The sequence below is a fragment of the Ochlerotatus camptorhynchus genome, unplaced genomic scaffold (assembly GCF_037179485.1).
Source record: "Ochlerotatus camptorhynchus isolate MF236.1 unplaced genomic scaffold, CSIRO-AGI_Acam_v1.1 ptg000021l, whole genome shotgun sequence".
NCBI lineage: Eukaryota > Metazoa > Arthropoda > Insecta > Diptera > Culicidae > Ochlerotatus > Ochlerotatus camptorhynchus.
Window position 1 is genome coordinate 2761483 of NW_027040513.1, and position 23900 is coordinate 2785382.

The 23900-nt window shown below is 41.8% G+C and overlaps 2 protein-coding genes across 3 annotated transcripts in view; one reads left to right on the top strand and one right to left on the bottom strand.

The window, feature by feature from the left end:
- Positions 1–5999, bottom strand: part of Pka-C3 (Protein kinase, cAMP-dependent, catalytic subunit 3) — a 273561-nt gene extending 267562 nt beyond the window's left edge. The window contains exon 1 of the mRNA XM_065225338.1: positions 5595–5999. The gene's annotated coding sequence lies outside the window, so the exon portion shown is untranslated. The remainder of the gene's footprint in view (positions 1–5594) is intronic.
- An 11673-nt stretch (positions 6000–17672) lies between these two features.
- mxc (multi sex combs) lies at positions 17673–23550 on the top strand. 2 transcript variants are annotated; one of them, XR_010517755.1, is made up of 5 exons: positions 17673–17854; positions 17929–18096; positions 18157–22882; positions 23071–23418; positions 23478–23546. XR_010517755.1 is itself a non-coding variant. In XM_065225068.1 (4 exons), the coding sequence occupies exons 1-4, from the start codon at positions 17812–17814 to the stop codon at positions 23300–23302; spliced, it is 5169 nt and encodes a 1722-aa protein (XP_065081140.1). In that variant the 5' UTR covers positions 17673–17811; the 3' UTR covers positions 23303–23550. The 2 variants fall into 2 exon arrangements, 1 of the variants encoding a protein (XP_065081140.1); XM_065225068.1 differs by having other exon boundaries at positions 23071–23550.
- Positions 23551–23900: the final 350 nt, after the last annotated feature.

Sequence of the window (23900 nt, forward strand, 5' to 3'; positions counted from 1 at the left end):
ACACTGTCGAATGCTTTTTCTATGTCTAGAAGAGCAACTCCAGTTGAGTGGCCTTCAGATTTGTTTGAACGAATTAAATTGATAACTCTTAAGAGTTGATGTGTAGTTGAATGCCCATGGCGAAATCCAAACTGCTCATCTGCAAAAATTGAGTTCGTATTGATGTGAAGCATCATTCTATTCAAAATTATCTTTTCAAAAAGTTTACTTATTGAAGAAAGCAAACTTATTGGACGGTAGCTAGAAGTTTCAGCTGGATTTTTATCCGCTTCAAAATTGGAACAACTTTTGCATTTTTCCATTTATCAGGAAAGTATGCCAAATGGAAACATCTGTTAAATAATTTTACCAAGAAAGACAAGGTACTCTCTGGGAGTTTTTTGATGAGGATATAGAAAATTCCATCATCACCTGGAGCTTTCATATTTTGAAACTTTTTAGTTATAGACCAAATCAGTCCCCCAGGAATCATCAAAAATATTTTCCCGAGAGAAAATATTCAGAAAATCCCGAGCAACCTGATTCTCAATAGGACTAGTAAGACCCAAACTGAAATTATGGGAACTCTCGAATTGCTTAGCAAATTTCTGAGATTTTTCCAAATTTGTGATCAAACTTTTACCACCTTCTTTAAAAGCGCTGGAATAGGCTTTTGAGGTTTTTTTTTTAAATTTTTGTGAGTTTTCAAAAGGGTTTGGAACTCGGGTCTAATTTAGAAATATTATTTTCAAAAGTTTTGTTCCTCAGGGCAGAGAATCGCTTTTTAATTTGTTTTTGCAAATCCCGCCAGATAACCTTCATGGCAGGATCGCGTGTTCTTTGATATTGTCTCCTACGGACATTTTAAGACGGATCAATAGCTGACGATCGTCGTCTATTATAATTGAATCGAATTTAACCTCGCATTTTGGTACTGAGGCAGCTCTTGCCTCAACTATAGAAGTAGTCAGAGATTCAAGAGCATAATTAATTTCATCTTTGGTTTGCAAAGGAATGTTTGGATCGAAGTTATATTCCATAAATGATTGATATTGCTCCCAATCAGCTCTATGGTAATTGAAAGTAGAGCTGTTGTGATTAGAAACTATTTCTTGAGATATTTCAAAAGCTACTGGAAGGTGATCAGAACCAAAGTCAGCATGGGTAACCAATTGGCTACAAAGTTGACATGAATCAGTTAAGACAAAATCAATAGTGGAGGGATTTCTTGCTGAAGAAAAGCATGTTGGGCTGTTCGGATATTGAATAGTGTAATAATCTGCAGAATAATCATCAAACAGAATATTACCATTGCAATTGCTTTGAGCATTATTCCATGAACGGTGTTTTGCATTAAAATCACCAATAATGAAGAATTTAGACCTATGACGGTAAGTTTCAGGAGGTCACCCTTGAGAAAATTCTTTTGCTGGCCTACGCATTGGAATGGCAAATAGGCAGCTATAAACGTAAGTTGTCCAAATTTTGTTTCAACAGAAACTCCCAAAGTTTCAAAAACTTTGGTTTCAAATGAAGAAAGAATTTTATGTTTGATTCGTTTATGAACAATGATGACAACGCCACCACAGGGTCCATCAAGACGATCATTTCTATAAATTAAATAATTTGAGTCCTTCTTAACCTTATGGCCAGGTTTAAGGAACGTTTCAGTTATAACGGCAATATGCACGTTATGAACTCTCAAAAAGTTAAATAGCTCGTCTTCATTATCTTTAAGAGATCGAGCATTCCAATTTAAAATATTTAAAGCTTTAAAATCCATTACTGAATTTTAAAGTCATGACAATATTATTAGCAAATTTTACTCCAGTTTGAATAGCATCAAACATGGAGTTAGATTTAAGCATATCAGAAATCATGTCAATTAATGAATTCTGTAAAAAAAAATCCATTTTAGGGGCAGTAATGCTTCCTAAGTCAAAATTGTCAAAATTTCCGTTAGAACGTTGGTTATTATTTTGATTTCTACCCGCTGCAATAGCAGCATAGGTAGCTCCATTAACTCACTGAACATTGTTAGCAGCGAAGGGAGTAGGTACAGATGAAGAATTTGAAGCAGGGGTGATATTTGTACCTACGGGTACGAAAGTAGAATTTGTTCCTCGCTGACCGTTGTTAACAGCAGAGGAATTTGTACCTGGTCGGAAACGTGGAGCGTTTCCTACCTGACGGTTAGAACGAGATTGTAGGATCGCTTTGCGAGTCTTACATTCCCAAAAATTGGATTTGTGGTTTTCACCACAATTTGAACATTTAAATTTCTTAGGATCTTCCTTCACAGGACAGTCGTCCTTTTCGTGAGAGGAATCACCACAATTCATGCATTTAGCTGGCATGTAGCAATTTTTAGTTCCGTGACCCCATCCCTGGCACTTACGGCACTGAGTGAGGTTTTGGAAATTTCCTCCAATCTTCCTGAAGTGTTCCCACTTCACTCGGACATGGAGCATAAGGCTAGCCTTTTCTAAGGCCTTAAGGTTGTTTAGTTCACTAGACTTGAAGTGAACTAAATAAAAATCATTAGAAATCACGTTGTGCGAATCGCCAGGACGGGATTTCATTTTCATTTTGATTACTTGGAGTGGCACAACTCCAAGTAATTTTGCCAGTTCATCTTTGATCTGATCCAGGGATTCACCACTGGGCAGTCCTTTCATGACAACCTTGAACACACGTTCAGTTTTGGTGTCGTAAGTAAAAAAATTGTGCTTCTTCTCAGTAAGATACTTGAGAAGACATTTAAATCCGTCCAAGGTTTCAGCCAATACACGGCATTCACCCCGACGTCCAATTTGTAGTGAAAACTTAACTTTCACGAAAGTCAAAAGTTCCATGCGAAGAGCATGGAAATCGGAAGTGGTTATCACAATAGGGGGAATCTTTTCCTTCTTGGCATTAAGCCGGGAAAGTTTACTATAATTTTTCTTGGATGATGGATCATTCTCATCATCCGTGAGCAAATCAAATTGATTACTCAAATTAATTTCATCAGAAGGGGGGTCAAGAGTTTGCCCCTTTCTTTTTCGTTTAGGCGCCATGGCGGTACTAAATTTTCATCCAAATCGACTTCCAAGCAGATTACTATAAGAATCTGAAGGATCGAAGAGGAATTTTCCAAATCGATATCCAAGAAGGATTACCTCGGGTAGGGTCCAAACAAGGATCGAAGATCCGTCGATCTTGTTTTCCGTGCTGAGCACCAATGCTACCGACGCCAGGAAGGCAGCTCCCACACCTGGACCCTACCTATCGACCCATCAACTCATGAACCGGGGACCAACGGCTTTACTTCCCTTCCGAAGGAAGGCGTGATCAGAGATGTTATGCCTCAGAACATCCCGGCGGCGCCGACTGGGATTGAACCCAGGCCTGCTGGGGTGAGAGGTAATCACGCTTACCACTACACCACCGGCGCCGCTTGAGGAATAAGAGTTGAACAAGGTAGAAAATTTTTACAGCTTGAGCACTGAAAAGTGCTGTTTAAATTTGTTGTAGCTTTAGGTAATAGTAACACTTCCTTAAGCAAAAAGCAAATAAATCCGCACGGCAAGAAGCACGATGCGGACTGAAGGAAAATTTTGAAAATTCCTTCAAAACCACGACGAATAATTTGTTTCGAATTTTTTTTCTTAGAATATAAGGAATAGTATGCACTAGAGTGAAAACTGTTTTCAAATCCGTTGATTCAAATCCGAAAAGACCCAAATTATGTTGTTCCATTACTAAGTGGGCCATGCTTTAATTTGCTTAAGTCGTACAAAGTTTGCCGCACTTCCACGAAGTTAGCTGCATTTTTACCACAGACAAACGCGTGGAAATTGACTATGCAAGCTACAGGTGGCAGTACTACCAACTAAGTAAAATTTAAATTGACCGTTGCAACATGCAAGTGTTACGTCTGTTTGTCGGTGTTTTTACGTCATTCCTCGTTATTTTTTTCTCAAAGTTCTACGATGCTTCCTGAACTTGTACGAAATTCCATTAACTTTATTCAAAGTTCATTAAACTTCACTAAACTTCTAAACAATATTTGACAAACTTCACTGAATTTCTACTATATTTACTGTACTTTCAGAAAGTTTCCTGAACGCAGTTCTGCGCAGTTTTCGGAAGTTCTTAGAAGTGCCCTGAACTTTTACGAAGTTCTCCGTACTACCAACCGGTGGAAACTAACGATTTTAAATTGGCCTACCTGACTATCCTATTGGTCCCAAGCTAATCAATTAACGTAGCCCATTCCAGTCGAAATACTAGTACTACACTATGTTTGTTTTGATTCGCTATGACAGTTTGACAGATAAAATGAGGGGCTCGTGGATTTTCCTATGCTTAGAGGGGTGCATTGATTAGTTTGGGATCGAAGATAGTACCAGAGCTGAGCACGTTTCTTCGGGACCTACTAGTATTAGAGTTACCTCTATGGTACTACTAAGAAGTGCCCTGAAATAAGTTATGTTTTCAGATTTTTTCTGAACTTCTGTAAAGATCCTATTTTATAAATCTAGATAACCTCCCTCGCGGACGTTAATTGGGATTTTTGATTTTGAAAAATTTATCATAATTCATCTGAAAGAGCTTCGTTTTCTAAGCGAAACTTTTTTCTTTCGATTCCGTAGCTGTGAAGTTATGTTTAAAAAAATATGTTCTTTGATTTTCAGTATAAAATACGTCATTGAAAAATTGCTTCGAAAAGAAAATTCCATCGTAATAACATTTAGACTCACCAGATTTTTATGAAATTTGGGTCAGAATTTTGTCATGAGTTCTAGTTTTAACCAAGTTTGGTTAAAATTAGTGCAATAGTTCGTGCAAAAATTGAAAAAATTAAGTCATTTTTTTTACAAAAACTGCTCACAAGCTATTGATCCAGATAAAAAATAATTGAATCATATTGAATTGGAGGCCTTTTGAAAAAAAGCATGCAGCATTTAAAAAAATTTGAGCAATTCGAAGGCTAAGCCGTCGAAACAGCAGCTTAATTAATCCTCCAAACTAGCAAAACAAAAAACTTTGAAATCGCATTAAATCATATGTGCTGAATTAGTTCAAAAACGGCCTTAAAACGTGCCAAAAAATTGACTTGAAACACTAAAACAGTCATCAAAACGCTTGAATTACAATCAAACACTTGCCCAAAAACGCTAAATAAAAAGGCATTAGTAATTCCAAAATGACCAAACGTTCTGAAAACTTTCAAAACGCCTCTAACTAACCTTCAAAACACCTAAGCTGAGTAGAATTTCTAAAACGGTCTAGAATACATCCAGTTTCATATTCGTCATCATCATTGAGGCGTTTTCCCACGTTTGCACAAGCATTATTTTGAACAATGTTTGGCTTCCCAAAATTCAATCGTTGCACTGTTCAAATACGTCAATCCTGCCCCTTCTCGAATAACCTTATCAAAGTCAAAATACTTGCCAACAAACTATCTTCTCTGATTGCTCTCTCAAAACTGTATGCGCCAAATTTCCGCTAGGAAAAACGGTTTTCACCACCAATCGAAGCAAAATCCATTTGCAGCTCCCACATGGAAACGAAGAAAAAAAAACCCCAAAACAAATCCGATGCAAAACAGAACCTCGAATAATCACCTTTGATAATTGCACTCGAATCACTTCACCAACGGCAACGTTGCTGCACTCTTGATGCTAATTAATGCATTCGTTTTTCATCCACTAGTTGCAAAAATTTTCTTCCTTCGGATTTTGAAAATCTGTTTTGTTTATCTTCGAGGCACACCAGAACTTCTCTTCGTCCACTTTCGCCGCAATGGGGCAGAAAACGCAAATTTTCATCCACCTGAATGGCTTCTTCCAGTGTGTGCACACACACGACACGCTACTCGATCTACTTTCCACCAATCAATCAAAATAGACACGCACCGGTGCTAATTTTTCCCAGAACACCTACTCGCAATGCTCTTTCAACCGAAATAAAAAAATCTTCTATCTTCGAATACCCCGAGCTGGCTTCCAAAACGTACTTATTAGAGCTAACCGAACCGATCAACACGAACGTCCACTGTGAACTGAAATCAAGCAGCTGATCAGTCTTCCTTCCATCAAGCCACCCCACCAACCAGAGCAGAAGCAGATCAACAACACATTGGAGCCGAATGCGATACGATGATACGACGACGCACGAAGTGAAAGCCACGAGCGTGGAAGAGCAAACGATTCGGTTTGTTTATGTTTTCCCGCAAACAGCAGCTCTGCTTGTAAACAGAGAGGATTTTGCGGTGTTGTTTGTGGGGAGAAGAAAAGCGCACCGGCTGCGTTTCATATAGCAAGCCACCCACTGAACCGTGTGCACGGTCGATGGGATCGACTCAGCATTGAGTGGTTTGGTCAAAATTGCAACAGCGTGGGTCACTCATAGACTGAACAAAATCTTCCTCGCTTTTCCTCAAAAATCTGCTCGAATATGAGGAAATTTTAGACCGCCTAGGAGTATACTACCGCTCTTAATTTTACTCAGTCTAAGAGTGACCTCCCTAATAAAATTGTTATGGTTATTTTGCTTAACGACGTGTTCGGGGTATCATCATTCAGTTCTATTATTTGGGTTATCGTTCGTTTATGGTATTTTTTTAGTGCTACGTTTTAGCGAATTTGGGAGAACGGAACTCAAATAATAGTGCATCCTAACTAACTCATATAATGAGTTAGATTCAACGGCCGTGTCATACTTGCTACTTGCTGTTTGCTGATAAACGTGAGCATGAGAGAAGTAGGAGAGGAGAGAGCTTTCGATTGACGGTGGGTGGAAAAACCATTTCGGTAGTTGGTGGGTTGAAGCTTGCTCACGGGAGGATTGGGTGGTTCTAATAGAATTCTCGATGAACATTTCAAATGGTCCTATCTGCTTTGATCGATTCTCTTCATCGACTTTCTCTTTCGTCAATAACTTAGCTGCAAAACCTTTCCCTGTTGTATTTGACGTTTTGGACGCTAGATAAGAACCTCCTTTATCAAACTATGTGGTAGAATTAACGCGAAATCTGTTTGCATAGCAGTGGTTATGAAAAGAGAAAGTCGATGAAGAGAATCGATCAAAGCAGATAGGACCATTTGAAATGTTCATCGAGAATTCCTTACTAACAGGAAACGGTTTAGATTCATAGATCGTTGCACAGAATGATTATATAATCTCACTTTTTGACAATTACACAGAAAAAATGAACCATATTTAAAATAGAAAAATATTAATTTGATCATCAAACCCGAATATTGCAGATTTTAAATGTCAAATTTTGTTGCATCAAAAACAACTATTTTGTTATAATAAACAAGTTATAATGTTTGATTTTTTTAATAAAGTAGAGAAAACTTTTGATTTTGACAAAGTTTCATACAAACAAAATCAAAAGTGGTTTAAATTAATTAATTTTATCGTTTGATTTTAACAAAATATCGTTTGTATACTGACCAAAATACCATTAAAATTAAACAAAACATTTTTACGATATGTTTCAACGAAAAGAACCTGAATTATTGTTTTGTATTAGCCATGAATTATTGAAGTTTTTTACAAAAATTTCATTCAATTCCATCTTGTATCTTGGTTAGAGTGGTTGAGACAATAGTGGAGGTACTAAGACAATTTATTTATTAATAAATAAATAAGCGATACCCTAATAAAAATTGTATGGTTAATTTGCTTAACGACGTGTTCTGGGTATCATTCAAACCATTTGTGGAATAGTTCAATGATTTGGGTTATCGTTCGTTTATGGTTATTTTTTATTAGGGTATGCATATAATTCTGACTAAATTTGACAATTGAAGAGAGACAAGAGATTAAATAGTATAAGTTTTTCGAAAACTCATCCTCCATTAATAAAAACACTGTTCCAGTAGTTGTGGTAGTTGATAATGTTGGTTCCTACACACACAAAAAAAACAAAAATTTCTCGAATTTCGTAGTTTTAACTATGAATATTTTCAAAATTAATTGTTTTTCTATGTTTTGAAAGTATTTCTTTCACTATCGACATGTAATTTTAAAAGTTCATACTTTTAAAACAAAGATTGTACAACTGTCAAAATCTCCTATTGAAAAGCTCATTGCCACGGTCCAAAAGTCCAATAGGCATATAGTATGAGACACTAGAATCAAACCGCAGAGAATCAATCGTAAATCGTGCAGTTCCAAAATTCAACGACGGGGGGAACCGATTCCGGTACCGAAGGCAATGAGAAAAAGTAAAGTTTTCGCAGAAGGTAAGATTGCAACTACTGTCTATTTCGAGGATGATTTTGAAAAACAAAATGATCATTTTCCAGAGAGCCTGCCTGCATATTGGGACGTTAGAGCACACTGCAGAGATGCTTTCAGTGGCTATCAATAGCGTTTGCAATGTATCGCGCTGGAGGGATTACAGATTCCGTTCTTTTCTACAGGATTCTGGTAAGATTTAATCACACCAGGTCGGCCACCGCTGCTTATCGTCGGCCAGCAGTGCAAACAAGATGCACTTTCGTTCGACCAAGTCCGCTGCATGTTGGAGCCCCGCGTCTGGGAGGAAACCTTCACCAAAGCCATCCTGAATGAAAAATAAAAATATGAATATTAACAAAATACATAAATTAATATAAATATTGGTTATTTTCCTTTCACATAAAAGCAATTAAATTAAAAATAATTCGTATTTGAGAGGAAAACTTACACTGATTGCGGTGAAATAGCCTTCTTTTGAAGCAAAACTTTTGACAGTTTTACAATTCGTTTCAAATCGCGAGCTTTTAAAATTAATAATATGCTTAACTTTTGTTTTGACAGTTGGCTGACTTTCGTTTTGAAAGTTAGCTACTTTCTTCCTAAAAGAACCAATAATATTTTTTGTGTGTACATAAGAGGAATGCATTGGTTTCTTATGGATTCCACTATTATACGAACACTAATGCAACTATAGGTGCAAAGGAGTCAAAATCTTAAGGAAAATTAATTGTTTTCCGCAGGGGGTAACCCTAATAAAAATAACCATAAACGAACGATAACCCAAATCATTGAACTATTCCACAAATGGTTTGGATGATACCCAGAACACGTCGTTAAGCAAATTAACCATACAATTTTTATTAGGGAAGTCACTCTGCCACCTTGTGACTGTGCTGATAGTGTTTCTTGTGTGTTTTTGGGTGTTCCAGGGTGTTTCTGTGTGAAACGGGCTGTCAAAACGTCAATGTTTACTGTCAACCATGATTTCCACAACGCTGAAAATGACGAGGAAAATGACAGATCCCTCTGCGATCGTAATGCATTGGCGTTGACGGGGACTCTGGTTTCCTATGGTAAAATCCAATAAGCAAGCGTTACACTTTGTGAGATACATGGTGGGCTGTGTACAGGGGGTAAATCACTCTGCCACCTTGTGTTAAAACCCACAAAAACACACTGTGACAAACGCCAATACGCACGATAAAAGATAATTTTTCATCATTTCTGGAACCACTTCCAAGAATGTTTACATCATGTTTTGTTTATAATAGACCAATCCATGATCTGATTTTATCATTCACCTTTGACAGTATGATCAGTTTTTTTATTGTTCTGAACCTCTTTAATGAGTAAACAAACCAATCCAACCTGTCAAATTGGAAGATATTCAGAACGATTGGTTTATTTATTTGAGCTAGAATATCAGCTAGTGTTCAAATTTAAAATAATGCAAATGATCTGGATTAAGGTAGCTGGCAGGATTGATTTGTACACGGTTAGAAAAAAGTACCTTTTCACTCATCTCGGCACTATAGTGCAGGAACCCAAAAGTAGGTAAAGCGGGTGAAAGTAAATTTCATTTACTTGTGTGCAATTCGTATGGAATTTTCCACTGGCTTTTCAACCAAAAGTAAGTTAGTTGTACCCAAAAGTAGGTAAATATGATTATACTCAAAGTTGGGTTCCCACACTTTACTACCCCTGTTGGGTGGTTTTGCTCCTCTGTTTTTGACAACATTAGAAGGAGAAAAGGAGACAAACTAGTCAAAAGTAGGTAAAAGTGAACTTTCCGTTGGGTACTTTTTTCTTACCGTGTAGACTGTATCTGTTTTTGTTGGCATACTCTAACAGACAGTACATTGGATTGAGCACCTCATGCGAACCATTCTCGAGAAACGCCACCGTAATCCAGACCTTCTTCCCCTAGGAAGATGATGTACAGCCTGCGCCGTTGTTCGTAAGCTGGTAGGAGCTTGAGTTGGCGGAAGGAGTCTTCAAATAAAGTTTTCCGGGTCATGCGAGGTGCTGGAATTGACTGAGCTTCCATCAGAAGAACCGTTCGTAGGCTCGTGGAACTCCGTAGAGAGCTTTTCTTCAGAGAGTCTCCAAATGTAGTTTTTTGATTGTTATGATCTACAAGAACCGCTACCCAGTTGCCGTTGAACCCGTTTTTCCCAAAGATGTGTTCCGTATAATTGGCGATGATGGCACCGTCAAAACATCGTCTCTTCTTACAAAAATTGACAGTTTCTTATGGGAATTTTCGTTGCAGTGAAAGGATAGTACACATACCACCATGTATCTCACACAGTCTGACGTTTGCTTATTGGATTTTACCATAGGAGTTAAGACAGATGATCTATTCTGGACAAATTATTTTTATCTAGATCAAAAAATCCTATGGTTTTGACAGTTCACCCAACTGACAATTTTCGCAATGTAAACGCTTTGCTCATTTCATTTTGTTAGCTGCGGCTTACTTGCCAGCCTATAGCTGGCCCGATTTTACCCCGGCGGGGCGGCTTCGAGCAAGGGTACTTCCCCCAAAGACGTTCGGATTTGGGTGGGACAAAACAACAAAAAGAAATGCAATTTTAGACGTCTATTATCTACTTATCTTTGCCCTCTCCTCCTCGCTGTTGCTGCTGCTGATCTTCGGTGGGGCCCTTCGACGACGGTATGGCGGCGGTTCTGCTACTACAAAGCACGGACTGTGCTGAGTGGTTTGCTTCTTCGGCTGCTTAGCAGCTGTCCTTAACACTTAGCGGGGGGGATGAGCTGGGCTCGTCTGTTGGAACCCCCCCGGCTACGTTGGTGACGAATCACCGGATTGCCTTCTCGCCGTAGGCAACCCTGGCAGACACCGCAGTGTTTCTGCCCAGGCGAACTCACCTCTGGTATCGCCTGCTTCGTCCTGCTTGACGATTAACTGCGGTAGCGAGACTGGCTCTATTGGCTGAGCCACCGCAGTCAGGACGGCGAGTGTCTACCGGATCCTTTGTGGTTAGCCGGGGAAGCGATTAGCTCCTTAGTGTTTAGCTTCCCACAATGGCGATCCGACACTCTCGCGGTGCACTGGGAAGATACGTACTGGCACTCGCGTCGCGGCTGGGCAAACCTTTCCCAGTTGAAGTCCTTTTCCTCGGGACTAACGAAAAAAGCGTCTCCGAACAAAAAAAAACCCGCGTAGACTTCACCGTGGCTCGAACTGTTCTCCTCGTTTTCACAACGTCACAAAACAAAAACAAAACGGCCATCGCCCCTGCAACCGCGCTCGATACATTTATGTTGCTTTTTTATGATTTCGCCTTCTTTGCAGCGGGAGGAGCTTTTGGAACCTAACTTTATTTGAGACGCGATACATTAATAAACGATATTTTTTTCCCTATCTAGCTAAACTAATAACAACAAAAAACGAATAAAATAACGCGCAAAATTTACAAATAAAATTATTCACGAAGGCATAGGGGTGAGCGAGGTGGTGAGTATGTCGCCGGCCGTGCAATGACAACAAAAACAAAGCATAACAAACACGGCACACGCTCGTGTGAAATACGGCAATATAACACTCGGCGGCAAAACTACACAAAACGGGATAAATTGTAACACGCAGGTTACAATTTATACAGCCTCAAGCTGTATTCAAATGTTATACGATATGAGGAAACCTTTACTCAACCTCTTTACAATCAAATCTGGCGAACTTAGTCAGCTACTTATGGCTGTTATGACGGTTGGGACAAGCTCTTATTGCATATCTATTAAGGTGATACGGCACGTCATGCAACAATGGCTGTCCCTACAATCATTAAATAAACGTGTTGTGTACGAATCATCTATCATCGTATCTAGTGTTGTCGATTTAATTGAAAAAAAAGTGTGTACAACAATGCTTTTATTGCTTTATAAGGTGCTTAAACTGTGTTCAATTTAGAAACCATCACTAATAAATGTTTAAAACAATTTCTTATTTTGTTTCTCAGGACAAAAAAATGAAAGTAAATGAACCTAGCAATCTTCTATAGAAAACATATGTGTCGTTCTGGTTGCACTGCTGGAAGCCATCAGCTGATATGCAAAAGGCGGCAAAAGGATGATTCACAAACAAAAACATACACGATAAGAAAAATATCCAGCGGCCAGTTCATTTTTGCCTACTTGTGACTTTGAGTATAATCATATTCACCTACTTTTGGGTACAACTAACTATTTTTGGGTAGAAGCGAGTTGTCAATTCCATACTAATTGAACACAAGTAAATGAAGACGCTTCGACCCACATTACCTACTTTTGGCTTCCTGCAATATAGTGCCGAGATTTGTGAAAATGAGTCACTTTGGGATCTTTTTTCTTACCGTGTACCTGGAGGTTTGAGCTCTGGAATCACTTTTGGACAGGTCGTATGTAACCAAAGTGTACAAAGTGTGATGTTGAATCAATTAAATAACTACTATGAAGACTTGACAGTTGGTCATGGTGGCTAGGCGCATAATTATTTTTTGTATAGGAAGGGGTGTCCTGGGAGGTGGTAGGTCGATAATATTGGTAAATTGAATAGAAATCTAGTGATAGTTGAAATTTACAGTAAGATGGACATAACTTATTCTTTACCTTTCTATTTTTTTCTATTTACTGTTATTCGACCTAATAATAACGAACTCTAGCAGCTATGTTAATGGTTGTTGCGGTAGTGCATGATGTACATTCACACCACTACAGCATCAATGATAGTCAATTCACTGACACATAGAAAGGATAAAAAAAAGCAAAAAAAGCGTGACGTATCGGATCACCTTAACGCTTCTATACAGCTGTTATCCTGCTGTTTAGTTGTGTGTGAACTTGAAAGGCACTTACTCAACCTTTACCCGATTATCCAATAATCACTACATAACTTTCCCTTAACGCCAGGTTAAATATTGTTTACGCTTTTTTTTTTTTGTTGGGGGAATTTATCATGTTTATTTTACTGTGAATTAAATTAATCGAAATTATTTATAAGCACACCACCAAATTATTTTCACTGTACCGGAACCTGGAATTGAACTCGAGACGACCGCATTGGCGAACCTTGATACTACCAACTTCGCCAACACTTTGAACTGACGTAAACCAATTCACATGCCTTTCTACAACAAGATTGCTGAGTAGGCTTTATAATAGTGCACATGAATCACTTTTCTTGACTAGTCAATTCAGCTTTATAAAGAAGCAGAGTAAAAGCTGTAAAACTGCACAAGATTAAAAATAAACCTAGTTGACTGTAAAATAGCTTCCAAAGTAGCGCTAACACAGTGAATTAGTTGAGTAAAGGTTGTTTAGTTGTTGAAAAAGCACTTTTGATGTTTATGATATTCTGTTAGAGTTGTTGCTTATTTAGAAGTCATCTAATAAGTAATATATTCGCTTTATTAGCTTTGTTTTGAAGCTAAAAGTTGAAAGTTGATTAATATTTTCATAGAAGTTACATTAGCGTTTATTGGGGGATGTTATTCAGTGCGTCTGACAAATTGAATAATGGTTGTGAAAAAGTTCAGTTAACGCTTTCCAAAACAATTTTGCAAACTTCTGCTTGTAGCTGTATCTACAGCACAGAACAGAAGGGGAAGTGCAAATAAATCGGTGAATCAAAAAGTGGTTCGTTTTTCTGCTCAACAAGCGATGTGTTGTGGTAATGTTCCACATGGGCTTTCTATATGCACTCACACTATCATAGCATGCTGCCTATCTTAACTGCAGGCAGAAGATGCCTTCTACCGCTAGGTGCGCTAGTGTTCGCAAATGACAAGTGGAGCCACTTTCAGCTTTGTTTCAGCTACTTTACAGCACAACGCTGGAAAGCCCAGCAAACAATTTAAGCTGCAGATTAGCTTATACAGCCAAAATATGCCTTATGCAGCTAATTTTTGCCTGTATAAGCTAAGCTGCAGCTAAAATTGTTTGTTGGGAGGTTGGCTTATAATGCTGAAAATGTTAGTTGGGCGGATCACTGCGAATTAAAATCGGCCGTTTACGATTTCGGGCGTAAGTCAGAATTAAGTGTCATGTCGGTTTATCGGTGCTATGGGTGTTGGGAAACTTTGTGATATTAGCGTCGTTTTGTCGTTTCTGACTCTGGTCTTTATACCGGCCTATCTCTACGTTTGGTGTTGGGGGATTATCTGTTTTTCTTTCGACGTCTGATTGGGGTGAGGATGATATGGGGATAAGCATCAGAAACGACGAAGTGACGTTCCTTTACTAAAGTCCCTTAACTGTCAATTCAAAAGTAGTTCTCTTTCTACTTTTAAAAGTTGAAACTTTCAAATCGAATGGTAGAACTGGTCGCACCTCTCGATCAAAGCTGGAATAATTTGCTCCTGACGGACTCGGTGTGGGGGTACTTGAATGAAAGTGGCATCTTGATGGTGGTGGGAGTAGCCTTCATTTCCGGTAAGGCTGAGCTCGAGACTGAGGCTACTGAAAATTAAAACACCTAAATTAGAACAATCGAAATTTCTTTGAAAATTTCCGTAACTTACCATCAATTCCAACCAAAAGTGTGTTTCTTTTGCCCGAGAGCGTCACCATTGCCTCCATGTTATGATAGAGTTTCATCTAACTTTTTGGCTCAGCTCTGGTACTCTCTTCGGTCCCAAGCTAATCGATTCAGCCCTCGGAACATAGGAAAATCCAATAACCCCTCATTTCATCTGTCAAACTTTCATAGCGAATCAAAACAAACATTGTGTAGTAGTAGTAGAATTTTGACTAGAATGGGATACGTTAATCGATTTGCTTGGGACCAATATAGGCTAGTCAAGTAGTGAGCCAATTTGAAATCGTTAGTTTCGTATTGATTGTTGCTAATAGTATGTTCAGACTACAAAGTTATAACATGTTATAGCGCTATCTTGATGGTGGTTTCTGTGTTGCAATTATTTGACAACCGTTATAACATGTTATAACCAACAATCAATTCGAAACTAACGATTTTAAATTGGCTCACTACTTGACTAGCCTATTGGTCCCAAGCATACGATTAACGTACCCCATTCTAGTCGAAATTCTAGTACTACGCAATGTTTGTTTTGATTCGCAATGCAAGTTTGACAGATAAAATGAGGGGTTATTGGTTTTTCCTATGTTTCGAGGGGTGAATCGATTAGCTTGGGACCAGGGGGTAAGTCACTCTGCCACCTTGTGTTTGTGCTTATTGTGTTTCATGTGTGTTTTTGGGTGTCGGAAGGTGTTTCTGGGTGCTTCATCGTATTTACGGAGTTGTCAAAACTTCAACAGAAAAAATAAATTTACTGGCAACCATATCCTCGATCATAACATAACGCTGAAAATGACAGACTCCCTGCGATTCCTTTGCTGTTGTTTGTTTAAAGAAATAGAACAACTGGCGGGAGGATTATTTGGAGCTAAAATGACCTCAGCCCCGAGCACCGGATATCAGAGTAAGACATGGAAAAGACCGCCAGCTATACCACTGACTTGCTGCTTCAGAATCAGTAATAGAGTTCCATAAGCGTTTCGCAACTGTAGAGATCCAATTTTAATCAGCAGCCACTACCGTTCAGGGTTACTTGTCCACAAATTAGTTCTTGACACGGGCATTGGTCCTCTCGCTGCAGGAGGAAGACGAATGGGTACGTGCCAACCGAGAAGAAAGATCAAGCAAAGGGTACATTTGCAATTAATTGGAGGGGCCGTGATTGGGATGCCGCTGGTGAGAACCTAGGATTTACAATCAGAAACTTTTTCGTTGCGGTTGTAGTGGTTTTCTTGCAAGACATCTTTACATTTTTTAGCATCCTGATGCCGCTACTTTCGTGGATCCTAACCGGTTTAGTATTTCCTTTTCTTTGGATTGGAGGTTTTCAATCCAGATCAAGAAATTTTTCCTTTCAAGGCAGAACGGTTCGACGTTTTTTTCAGGTTTTTTTTTTCAAAACAAAATATCAATCGAATGTAAACATTATTTGCAGTGGTGCCAGAATTGATTAAAAAATTGCTTGTCATGCGGCGAAAGGGTGCTTGAAGTGTGTCGAAGTGTGTTTCTGTGGGTGTTAGCACAATGTGGCAGAGTGACTTACCCCCTGCTTGGGACCGAAGAGAGTACCAGAGCTGAGCCAAAAAGTTGGGCACGTTATTTCGGGACCGTCTGGTCTTAGAGTTACCTCTATGTTATAACTCTCCAGTCTGAACAAGGCATAAGTGACAATGGCATATAAACCAGCACAGTTTCTATGGCTCAGCTGGGTTTTCAATCACAATAAAAAAAAATACGTTGGTGAAATAGGAACGTAACCAAACTGTATTAGAGTATTAGAGGGCTCGAGCACTTCTAGCTAATAGCAACAATCAATACGAAACTAACGATTTTAAATTGGCTCACCACTTTAGTAGCCTATTGGTCCCAAGCAAACGATTAACGTACCCTATTCTAGTTGAAATTCTATTACTACACTATGTTTGTTTTGATTCGCTATGAAAGTTTGACAGATAACATCAGGGGTGTGTGGATTCATGCAGAACATGCAGGGGTGAGTGAAATAGCTTGGGACTGCTTGGGACCGTTGTTCTGGTACTGAGTGAGCCAAAAATAATAATGATTTTCTTCGGGACCCAGTGGTCTTAGAGTTACCTCTATGCTAATAGTACGTTCAGACTACAGCGTTATAACATGTTATAGCGCTATCTTGATGGTGGTTTCTGTGTTGCAATTATTTGACAACCGTTATAACATGTTATAACTCTCCAGTTTGGACAGCGTTTAAGAGCTCTTTTGGGCAGGAATGAAAAGAAAAATAGCAAAACCAATTATACACATGCGACAGTTTTCAAGCAATTTTTCGTTGGCTTACAAAATAAAATCGATTGACTTCGCAGTACCAAGGTACTCGCTTTTTATATTTTCTCATGCATAAACCATTTTTATGCTAAGTTCGTATTATCTCTCTTTATATGGACCTATGCGTCGGTCGCGAGAATAGCTTTAAATCTTTTTACATTTGAATATCTTTTGAGTGTTGATGAAGTCAGAAAGGTGATTAGCGTAGCAAGCAGCTAACTTCTTAAGCATAGTGATGAATTATTATTAATCAACATGTAATACGATGTAATGTATAAATATACATCTAAAACTGATAACTTTTTAATCATAGCAATACGCAGCTTAATCAAATAAAGCTTAAATTTTATACTATGTTGAATTAGTCATATTTTTGAAGAGAAAGTCGATGAAAAAAAAAAATCGATCATCACAGTTAGGCTCTGATGATTCTAAACGCTAGTTTATTACCACCGAATGTACACATTCCTTCCCCCCGCATAAACAAGCACGCGTGTTTGGCGCGCAAACAGCCGCAACTTGACAGCTGTTATGCCGTCGCGCACGCACACATCCAAACAAACGAGCATCAATTTCTCGTGTTGTAAACAACAAAATTCTTTGTGTCCGCAGTAGCATAATAATCGGGATTTATTTTCGTAAATTATAAAGGTTTAATCGCCAGTTATCCGCTGGAAAATGCCTGCAAAGTGACCGCGAATGCTTCCTGGTTCGAGTGTACATAGCGAAGAGTGTGAAGATCAGCGACGATGGAAGTTATTCCCAATTCTTATATTGCTCGGGTTGTTTTAGGTGAGTGGTGGTGGTGGCGCTGGGGAAAATTTCTCATCTAAAACCAAATAGTAATGGAATTCGATTCATTGTAGCCTATCTGTACGAGGAGAAGCTAAACAAGGCGGCGATCGAATTTTGCATGGCCAGCCCCTACCTGAAGGAGGAACGGGATTTCGTCAAACGAGGGTTCCGTCCAGCGACCTGTATTAGTTTGAAACTGACGGCACTGTTTCGGGAGTACGGCGAAATTCAGCAGAAATGTGAGGGCGATTGATTTTGGGATTGTTGATTATTGACGACTAGTTTATTTTTTCTTTTAGTGGACAGCTTTGTGGAAAAGTACGACGTTGAATTCGACGTTCAGCCAGATCTACCGCTGGTGAGGAAGATTGATGTGATTTTGTCACTGCTGAAGCAAGTCCGCCACAGGAGGAGGCATTCGGGTGAGGAGAAGGTGGTGGTGAAGAAAGAGCCCAGGAAGTCGGCGGGGAGCTGCAAGAGGAAGCGAGGGGCTCCTTCACCGCATCCGTCGCTTTCCAGCAGTACGCCGGAAGTGGGAGAACCGAAGCAGAAGCGTGTCTGTACGAATCCGGCGTTTATTGTGCTGAATGACAGTGGGAAGAATTTGTCGAACCTGTCGAACATTTCGCCGATTGGGGGGGAAGGGGATAGTTCGCAGGATTCGGACAGAGAGGATGAAGTTGAGGAAGAAGTACCGGAGAAGGAACAGGAGGAAGAGGAACCGCTGGACGTGAGGAAATTCCCATCTATTGATTTGTTCTCACAGACGCTGCTAGAGAATGAAAATTATTCGGAGAAGATTGCCGATTTGATCAATAAGGGATTGGAGTCTTCCATGAGCACTCAACCGGATGCCAAAGAGGGTACCAGTGCTATTAGAGAGGAACCAGTTGAGGCCGAGACGGTAGAGAGCGAGTCAAAGGCCGATTGTCAATCGTTTAATTTTAATTTTGATGAGTTGATCTCGAATATAGTGAATAATGCTGTAAAGGATCCGGTGTTTGATGATATGATGGATGACATCAGCAGCAAGGCTATCAAGACGCAGAATGGGAACGAGGTGGAAGAGTCGGAAACTGTGCCTCCACCGGAGACGCCGTTGAAAGAGAGGCTCAGGAAGACCTGCAGGAAGAATTACAATCCATGCGCGGTGAAGCGGTCTGTCAAGCAGGTTAGGGTAATCTCAGATGAACCGTACTACGGAGGGTTTCCGGAAGGGGTGGACGTTGAGAACTCTCAACCGGCGACGATGGCCGTCGTGAAGGTGGAATCATTCGCCAGCACGTCCGCTGATTTGGATCAATCACAGGACTCTATAGCAGATCCACCGGAAACGGTGGCTGTTCAACCGGAAGTCACCTCAACGGCAGACCCACCGGCTACTGCGGCTGCTACTACTCAATTTTATGTGATTCAACCGGATAACACCACCAAATTGGTTGATATCAACCAGCTGCAGTTCCCTACTCAGCAATCAGGCTTGCTAACCGACCCGACGGCAACGGAATCCGGAAGCACACTGATTCCCATTACTGGAGTCGGAATTCCGGAGCATACCTACTACATCAACGTCCCGAACTGCTATCTGGACCCCAACACTCAACTGCCGGTGTACTTCAATACCTTTCCGGGACCGGTATCGGAGCAGAATCCCACCATTTCCATTCTACCGGACGTATTACCTAGCCCGGATAAGTTCCTTATATTCCCATCCTCTTCGTCCGGTACCAATCCGGTTATCAGTGATGTCTGCACCATGTCAGCCGTCACCAACACTGTTAGTACATCGCCGTCTACCGCCGCCATGAACAGTATCTACTCGACGTTTGTCCCATTGGTTCCCAAGCCGGAAGTGAAGACCACTCCTCCGAATAGCATCATCCAAAACACAAAAGCCCGCAGCAACTCCACTCCTAGTCGCAAAGCGTCCCACATTCGGATCTTGAACTTCCACACCCCAGCCAAACAGCCTGCACTAGTCGCGGGCACTTCGGCTAGAATATCGACTCCCGGTTCCGCCCCTCCCTCCGTCAACACTCGACCAAGCCGCATCCCTGTCGTAGATCTCCCTCGACTAGATTCCATCCTCGAAACCAGTATCAAACAGGAACCTCGGAAAACGCCGGAAAAAATATCCGACGATTTGGATCCCGCTCCACTGATCCCCGCCTTTAATCCCAACTCCGTCTCTAATACACCCCGCGTATCCAAAGACCCACGAACCTGCGTTCGCGTCCTGTCCGAATCGGCTAGCGATGAACCCGTCGAAATCGCCATACCCACGGTAGAAATCCCTGCCTCAGTGGTAGCAGAAACCTGCAAAAAGACCCCCACTCCGAGGGTCCAGATTAGCGATGCCGAAATGGAAGAATGGCGACGGATTCGTTCCGTGTCCAAATCCAACTTCGACCAGCATCTTCGGATGATGGAAGAGCAAAGACAAAAGCCCATTATCCGGCCACAGCTTCGCAGAAAACGAAAGAAACCACCAACTCGGAAGGCCCCGGGGGCGGCAGCCTCAAAAGAACCATCGGAAGAAGCTACGCCCTCGAAGGATGACTCACTGGAATCGCTGGATAAAGCGAATACCAGTTTGACGGAAATCCACGGCCAAATGCTGGAGGATGCCCTGGCTTCGGCAAAGAAACCGGAAGCCGGGAAGACCCCAGGCAAGACGCCGGCGAAAGCGAAGACTCCGGCCAAGGAGGACGGCAATGGTGGGGGAGAGCAGGGAAATAAAATCTACGTGAAGATTGCAACTCCCCGGAAGAAGACTCCGCTGAAGACGACACCGAAGCGGAAGTCCGCGAAGAAACGTCGGCTTAGTAGTCCCAGGAAGAGGGTGGCCGTGAAGAAGAAAGAGGATAAGCCGAAGGCTTTGGAGCAAAAGGAAACTGTTGAAAATTCTGAGGAAGTGAAGGTCGAGGAAAAAGAGCCGGATGTGATCGTGGAGAAGGAACCAGAACCGGAAACGCCTGCTAAAGCGGATGATAACTCTCTTTCTCAAGTAGAGGCCACACCGCCGGAAGCTCCCAAACCCATAAAGGACCATCCGAAGTTGCTGGCAAAGAAATCCAGTGCGGAATATGTTCGCAAGGAACAGGAGAAGGCAGCGGAATCAGCCAGCACTGCCGCTAGTCTGGAAAGTCCTCCGGAGAAACCTCCTGCAGTCGCAGTTGACAATTCGTTTGGTTCTTCTCTCTGTCTGGAGACGCCATTTAAGGCCGACTTGAGCAGCATTCCGATAACTCCTCGGTTCCTGATGCCGAACCAGATCGAGAACACCCCCATGGTGAAGATCGTCCGCGAGGGAATGGACACGAATTCCTCGCTGAAGAAAACGTGCGACATTCAGACGCCCAACTTCCCAATCACTCCAGGCCTAATCAGCACACCCAAGTCAATCAATTCGGTCAGTCCTCAAAGCCTCAGTGGCACCGGAGGCTTCAGCACTCGCCGTACGGATTACTCCTCCGGAAGTTCCTACTACAAGCCAGATGAATCCGAGGATCTGGACAAGAACTTGGAGGCTATGCTACACGGTGAAAGGAAGAAGCGACCGGTGGCGGATACCAGCGAGAAGGAATCAATCGAAGAGCTACCTCAACCCGAAGTAGAGCCCGTCATCGAATCAACTCCACAGAAGTCGGAACATGCGAGTGCCTCTTCTTCGGAGTCCTCCAGCAGTTCGGACTCTTCATCCGATTCCAGCACCAGCGGTAGCTCACCGGAGAATACACCGGTCAAGCAAGAATCCTCCCCAGTCTCCCCTAGTCCAAAGAAGTCTTCCGTGCCGTATCTCACCGCCTACGAGGCTCGCCGCCAACAGCTGGCCGAGTTGGAAGCTAAGAAGCAGCGCACTATTGCCCGTATGAAAATCGCCAAACCAGCACCGCCGATGAAGAAAACCGATCGCAAATTTTCCGTTCCGCCCGGTTTCAAGTCGCGGAATGTAGTCATCACTCGAGGCAAGGAAGATGCTTCTAAACCTGCGGTGTCAACGGGTACCCCTCCGCGGGCGGCAGCGTCCCCTTCGTCCAAGCGCAAAAACCCAACACCTCGGAAGGTGGTCTTCCTGGACAAAATCCTTCCGATGAGTGCCAACAAACATTCGCCCAAGCGGAAACCGCTGCCTTCGCAAGATAGCAGTCGAAAGTCGCCGCGAGCCTCGCTGTTGATTTCCGAGCAAGAAGTCCATAGGATCATAACTCCTCGAAAAGACAAAGCGATCGAAGGAACGTATGAAAGCGAAGACCTGTCGCGGCTTTGCTGCACACCCGACATACCAGATGTTGATCCGGCGGCGGATAAGAAACAGGTTTATGAATTCCACAGTCCAGAACGCGGCTGCGAAGCAGAAGACAGTTCCAAACAGCAAGGAACTCCCGATTCAAACAAGGAGAACCAATCCTTGGAAGCGGTGAAAAATTCGGATCCGCCGCAGGCGGAGGAAAAGGAGGGGGAAGAAGACGCTAGCGAAAGCAGTGACGGGGACGAAGATGACGCCTACAATGACTGTTCGTTAAGTTCGGTCTGTGAGAAGGACTACTTCTGGTTTGCATATAATGAGAAAAAGTCCTCTGTTGTCCGCTGTGAGCGGTCTTCCGAAATCCGGTTGATCAAGAAGTGTAACGTTGTGCTGGAAGATCGCAAGGTCTGTCTGCAGCCGGTGGATTCGATCTTCCTTTTCGAACAGCTTCCAAGTCCTCCTCCTTCTTCCGGCACCCGAAGCTCGTTGAAGAAAGCCAAGACTTCCGCTGGTGAGAAGGATCCGAAACCGGAGGTGGCTGTTGCGGTTCCACCAGCATCGACAATGAAAGCGAAAATAAATGTCGTCTCGGCAGTACGGAATTCGGCCCATCCGGCTACCAGCGGACGGGCGGCGCACCTGTTGGCCGAAAAGCAGAAACGCCAACAGGAAGCGGCTATCGCTACCAAAAAGGACAAACTCGACCATCCGACGGACAAGGTACACACAGAGGTTCCCCAGGCGGAAAGCTCCGGCAAAGCTAGTGAAGAGAAATTGTAAGTAGTTTGGCGTTTCGGCAACACTCCCCCCTATTCTGTGAGTCACATGACTCTCTCCCTCACCGGTGACGTGGCAATTGTCACCTTATGTGAGGTGACTCTCCATTTGATTTACATTGGGAGTCACCTCACACGAGGGGTACTGACTCTGGTGAGGTTTTAATTTTTTTTTTTGTATTTTCCAGAGCTTCCCCATCGCCAAAGATGCCCATAAAGTTGGACATGAAAAAGAAGCAACAACAACAACAGCAGCAGCAGTCCCAGGAGCCATCGCCTGCTAAACCGACGGCTGGTAACACTGAACCGGTGGATCCAGCGCCGCCACCGGCGCCGGTGGAAGATGCCGACCCACAGTTGCAGAAAAATATCCTAGAGGACGATATCGATGCGGTTCTGACGCATCTTCATGGATCGTAATTTACAGTAATTATTTGGAATAAGTTCACATTTACATAGCGAGAAGAATGTCCTTGGTTCAAGGACAGTTTAGGAAAGGACTACATTTTTGGTATAGTTGACATTCTGTTTTCGAGGTATGTTAGTTGTATAACGCCCCTGAGATCAAAAAAAAAACGCTTATGGTTTATTATAGGTACACATATATTTCTATACATATATATGGATAAGGCCGACCCTACCTACTTTACATATTCAATAAACCGTCGATGAGCAAGTAGATTGTGTTGATGGTGGGTAGTAAGTTCATCCGAAAATTCAGATTTGGTGGAGGAACGTTTCCCAGAAACGGGCTTTTAATTGTGTTTAATCACGGAGATTTTTTTTTTAAAGAGACTTTCAGCCTTGGGCTGGTTCGTCTCTAAGAATCCCAGATAAGGATTCCCCTATTTGAGGGGGGGGAATTCCAGAGGGAAACATAGTTTGGATCCCAGAGGTCATTTCCGAAAAGGGCGTGGCCCCCAGAAACAGAGTTTTTAGCTACGGATTTTTTTAAATTTGGTAGCCCTGGAAGGGAACCTCCGAAAAGAGGGTGGGCTCCAAAAGGGGGTCCCTTAGT